General features: G+C 71.6%; 1 protein-coding gene and 1 long non-coding RNA gene across 2 annotated transcripts; one reads left to right on the forward strand and one right to left on the reverse strand.

Moving 5' to 3' along the window:
- Nucleotides 1-2,170: 2,170 nt before the first annotated feature.
- On the reverse strand, nucleotides 2,171-3,191 carry LOC149120664 (uncharacterized). Its single transcript, XR_016226336.1, has 2 exons — nucleotides 2,906-3,191; nucleotides 2,171-2,364 (listed from the first exon to the last, which is right to left on the reverse strand). It is a non-coding gene; the product is annotated as an uncharacterized LOC149120664 (long non-coding RNA).
- Nucleotides 3,192-3,238: 47 nt separating this feature from the next.
- On the forward strand, nucleotides 3,239-3,875 carry UQCC4 (ubiquinol-cytochrome c reductase complex assembly factor 4). Its single transcript, XM_051830370.3, has 2 exons — nucleotides 3,239-3,388; nucleotides 3,465-3,875. Exons 1-2 carry the CDS (start codon nucleotides 3,357-3,359, stop codon nucleotides 3,823-3,825), a joined length of 393 nt encoding a protein of 130 aa, XP_051686330.3. The 5' UTR covers nucleotides 3,239-3,356; the 3' UTR covers nucleotides 3,826-3,875.
- Nucleotides 3,876-5,043: the final 1,168 nt, after the last annotated feature.

The raw sequence follows: 5,043 nt of genomic DNA on the forward strand, positions 1-5,043 counted from the left end.
TGCAGGAGGCCGCGAGGGCTGGAGCTGTGGGGCCCCGCCCCCGGCCCCCGGCCCCCGGCCCCCGGCCCGGCCCGGCTCAGTCTCTGACTCTCAGGGCCTCGGGTTGTGCCGGGGCTTTTCCCTGCCGGATAAGAGGCCTTCGTGGAAACCCCAGGCTGGGGGAGAAGGCGGAGCGGGCGGGGGTCTGGGGAGGGGCGTGGGGGTGCTCTCCGGCTGGGGGAGTCGGCAGGACAGGAGCGAGTCCTCTGGCTTGAGCCGGTTCAGGCTGGGCTGGGGGCCCGGCAGGTGGGCGTTGAGCCTCCCCTTGTGTTTCTGGCGCCAGGTTGGTGGCCAGCGCATGTCCCGCGGGGCCCCAGGGCCCAGCCCCTGCTCCCCGCCCCCTCCGTGGGTCTCTTGCCAGGCCGGGGGCGGAGCGGGGTGGGGGTGGGCTGGGCGCTTCCAGAGGCAGCAGGCCTGCCAGTCGCCGCACACCGCGTATCGATCTTCCCGGGAAAATCGATAACTCCAACATGTCAGCTCTGAGTGCCGCGGTGCCTGGGAGGGCTGCGGCGGAGCCCGTCAGGGGACGTCAGGCCTCCCGAGAAATGTCTGTGTGCGGTAGATAGCGAGGGCTGGGTGTGGGTCAGGTCCCTGGGCGGGGGGCCTGGGGGACGCTGCTCCCGCGAGGGCGCCGGGGACTCCCATCTCGAGAACCCGTGGCCAGCACCAGCGATGGCCACCCCAGGCCCCCTCCCCTGTCGCCGCCTGGCATCCGTGCCGCCTCTCGGCCTGTAGACCCGTCTGTCCCTGTCCCTCCTCTTCTTGGGACACCAGCGTCCACCCTAGTCCGGGATGACCCCACTCCCACGAGCCGGATCAGCAAAGGTGCCCGTGACTGGGGGACACCGCTCACCCCGGCCGGCACTGGGCACCGGAGACCCATTTCACAGCTGGGACTCAAAGGGTTAAGTCGCCCACGTCAGCTCTCATGCCAGCCCCTGGTCCAAGGCGGCCATCACTGGCCGGGGGAATCCCTGACCCCTGGCCCCACCTGCCTGTCAGCCAGGCAGCGGCACCGACCCTGAGGGCCCTTTGATCTCCACCTCCTCCCAGAAGCCCTCCAGGCTGCCCCCCGTACACAGGGTACTCTCCCGTCCCTGCGGGGCGCGCTTGTCTGGCAGTGGTGTGGGGTGGAACAGGTGGGGCTGCCCGAGGAGGACCTGGGCAAACAGGTGCCTCTGTTGACACAGCACAGCCAGCAGGCCCAGTGGGGGGGGCTCCCCAGGGCCCGGCTCACGCCCCCAGGCTGCAGTCCCTGACCTGAGGCAGGCCCTGAGCTCGCCCCGCCCGCTGGTTCAGGGCTCCTGGCACTGAGGGTGCCGGGCAGGACCCCGCCTTTCTCCCGCCCTCCCTGGCTTCCCTGGGGCAGCAGGGGGCTGGGTGGGAGCCACACCGTACCCAGAGGGGGTGGCCGTGTTCCAGGCAGTGGCATAGCCACAGCGGCACAACGCCGGTCCCCAGAGTCCTGCACAGAGCTCCGGACGTCCTGGAGGTGTGGGGGGGAGTGAGAGGCGGCCCACGGTGCCGGGACCCCGTATCGGAGCCCTGCTAATGGCCTGGGAAGCAGCGGAAGACGGCCCACGGGCTTGGGCCCCTGCACGCCTGCAGGAGCCTGGGGTGGACCTTCAGCCTGGCCCAGGCCTGACCGTCTGGGCAGTGAACAGCAGGGGGAAGACCTGTCACTCTGCCCCTCAAATAACTAAATCTCAAATGCACGCAGGTTTTTCTTGTCTTTCCTGATGGAGACGCCTAGTGTCAGTGGAGATGAGCGAGACAGAGGCCTGGCCGGCCAGGGTAGCAAGGTTGGCCGGGGCAGGGCCTCCGTCGGGCGGCCTGGAGCCAGGGCGGCTGCCGCCCACCCGGGGAGGCGAGGGTGCGCCCCAGAGCCCAGTGCACAGTCCGCGGGGTCAGGGGTTTGCAGGCAGAACTCCCGCAGGTTCCACTCCTGGCCGCCCCGAGGCCGCTGTGGCCGGTGGCCCGCGTGCCCCAGCACAGGGGGCTGCCCCGATAGGTGCCGGCGAGGCCGATTCTGCACCGTGCAATCCTGGAGCTCCGAGGGTGCTTGGTTTCCCAGGCCCCTCACACACAGGCTCATTTCTGACTTCTTAGCTCTCACGTGCACGGATTTAGATTTTTTTAAGAATTTATTATTTATTTGAAAGCGTGGCGCCGGGGGCGGGGTGGCGTTCTTCCGGCGCGGGCTCACTCCCCAAGCCCCTGCAGCGTCTCCCAGGTGGGCGGCTCGCCCCTCCGCGGCGGCTGGAGGCTGGGTGGGATCTGTTAGGCAGGAAGTCAGCTATGAGCTTGTGTGTGTGACATAAAGGCCTAAAGAGAAGACGTCTATGTCCAGCATCAGCATCTGCTGATGACGTTCCAGGGGCGGCCGGTATTCGCATCCTGCCTGCCCCCTTCCACCCGATAACCTGCCAGGTGGGGGTCCCGCCCTTCTGCCTGACCCAGTGTCTGCATCTCAGACACCCTGCTCTGACCCCCGTTCTCCAGGGGTCCTGCCCACCCTTCCTCTGAACCCAGGATGGCGCCAGCTAGGCTCCTCCTGTCCGATACCTTCAGGGGAAAACTCAGAAGTTTTTCTATTTACACCCAAAAAGCCCTTTGTTCCAAGAGGAGCGGAGGTGGGGAAGCAAGACCATCTCCTTAAAACCCCCGGCCTCAACCGGACCGCGCTCAGCCCTCTGCCTCTGCTGGGCCGCCAGCCTGGCCTGGCCAGGAGTGATCTCTCCACTCAACCACGAACCTCGCTCCTTCCCCCGCCCAGTGCGAGCGACTGCACGCTCCCAGGTCCCGTCTGGAGAGGTGCCCACCGTCCTCACGGGTGTCCCTGCCCTAATAAACCTTGCCATTTTACCTCCCACCACTCTCTGTCTCGCGCCTGAATTCTTTCTTGCGCGAAGACAAGAACCCTGCCATTCCTGCCGTGACAGATCCACGCCGGGGGTCGCATGCCACGCAGGCAGAGCGCGCCCACGGAGCCACGGCGCCCGCCCCTGGATTTCAACTTTCAACAGGAAACGCGTCTCCCGCAGGGGAAGGAGGCCATTCGGAGCTCAAAGCCCTGGGAAGGAGACGATCCGGCCGCGTGCCCGGGAGGCCCTCCTCGGCGCGGCGCAGAACTACACTTCCCGGCCACCCCCGCGGCGCGCCGGGGGCGAGGCCTGGGCCGGAAGCGCGCCTCCGCAGAAGCGCGTCATTTCCGCCGCGCGCCCTGTAGTCGTGAGCGGAGGCCTGGGACGGCGCTCGGCTTCCGGTTTCGGGCGCCGGAAGTGACGCGCGCGGCGCGCCGCGGCGCCGAGGCCGGCATGAGCTGCGTGCGGGGCGCGCCGGCGGCCGGGTGAGTCCCGCGGGGCGTCGGGGGCGAGGGCGGGGGCCGGCGGCGGGCCGGGCGCTCACCGGCGTCTGTCTTCCAGGGCCGTCCGGACGCTGAGGCTGCTGGGCCGGGCGGGCCGAAGCCTGCACTCGCCGCCCGGCCTGCGGGCTCGGGCCCCGTCGGCGGCCGAGGGCGGCGAGGGCGAGGGCGAGCCTGGCCGCCCCATGCCGTTCTCCTGCAGCGGGGCCAGCCCGGCCCGCTGGACGGTGGCGCACTCGCTGGGCCGGCAGCAGCAGCGGCCGTGGTGGAAGGTGCTGCCGGTGAGCCTGTCGCTCATGCTGCTCGTCGCCTGGTGCTTCCTGCGGCCGGAGAGCGGCGCGGACCTGTGGCTGCAGCGGGTGCTGGACGGAGAGGGGCCGGGGCACGGCGGCCGCGCGGAGGCCCCCGGGGCGCGGGCCTAGCGGGGCGGCCGCGCGCGGACAGTTGTCAATAAACAGCCCGACCTCGTGGAGTCCCCGTGTCCTTGCCCGCGCGGAGCCCGTGTGTCCATCAGAAGTGAGAAGCGCCGCGGGCGCCCAGCTGGTCCCTCCCGGGTCCGATGGCGGCGCTTCCCCGCCGCCGGTCCCCCCACCCCCCCAGCCGGGCTCTCCGGGGGCTCGGGGCCCACGGAGCGGCTGCAGGGGCGCCAGGGCCAGGCGGGGCCCCCGGGGGTCTCGGCTGCGCATTCCCCCTCAGAGAGGAGCGGCCAGGGGCGCTGGTCAGGACTCCGGGGCCCGGCCCCTCCCGGGAGGACCCCACACTGCGCCCTGGGCCCCCGCCGGTGCCTCAGGTTCCTCCGGGCCGGCTCGGTGCAGACTGCCTGCGAGCCGGGGGCTCCGGGGCTGGGCTCGTCCGAGGGCGTCCCCGCTTGCTGTCCCGATTCCCCGAGAGCGCCTTGTTCTCCGGGTGGCCGAGATGTGCGGGATCCCTGCGGCCTTTGCGGAGGCCAGGGTGACCGCTTCACGCACGCCCGGCCCTCCCGGGGAGCCCCTGGCCCGGCCCCGGGGCCGAGACGGTCATCCCTGGCCCGGGCGTCCCGCGCTGCCCCCGGGAGTGGCGCGGGGCGGGACGCGGGCCCCGCAGCCGCCCTCCCTGCAGGCCTCCTGCGGTCGTGGCGCTGTGCGGAAGGAGGACGAGAAAAAAAAAGGCAAAAGCGGAGACACCCGCACACCCGCGGAACGGTGCTCCGTCGTCTGGGTTCGGGTGCGCGGGGCCGCCTCCCGGCCCGCCTCGGGCTCCACGAGCCGCGGCCTCTGGGCCTCTCGTGTCGGAACCCGGCGCGGTCCCACGGCGGGGCAGCCCGCGCCCTGGTCTCCGCCTGGGCGGGATCCGGCTGCGGGGGCGTGGTCTCGGGGAGGAGGCAGGTCTGGGGGCGGGACCTGCGGGGGCGTGGTCCCGGGAGGGGAGGCAGGCCTGGGGCGGGACCTGCGGGGGCGTGGTCATATGGGCGTGGTCTCGGGTGGGGAGGCAGGCCTGGGGGCGGGGCCTGCGGGGGCGTGGTCGCCGCGCGGGGAGGAGAGACAGGCCTGGGGGCGGGACCTGCGGGGGCGTGGTCGCCGCGCGGGGAGGAGGAGGCAGGCCTGGGGGCGTGGCCGGCGGGCCGGGGGCGCGGGTGGGCTCCGCGCGGGGAGATCCGGGGG

Source organism: Oryctolagus cuniculus, chromosome 19 (assembly GCF_051225735.1).
Source record: "Oryctolagus cuniculus isolate XC-2025 breed Fujian yellow rabbit chromosome 19, ASM5122573v1, whole genome shotgun sequence".
Taxonomy (NCBI): Eukaryota; Metazoa; Chordata; class Mammalia; order Lagomorpha; family Leporidae; genus Oryctolagus; species Oryctolagus cuniculus.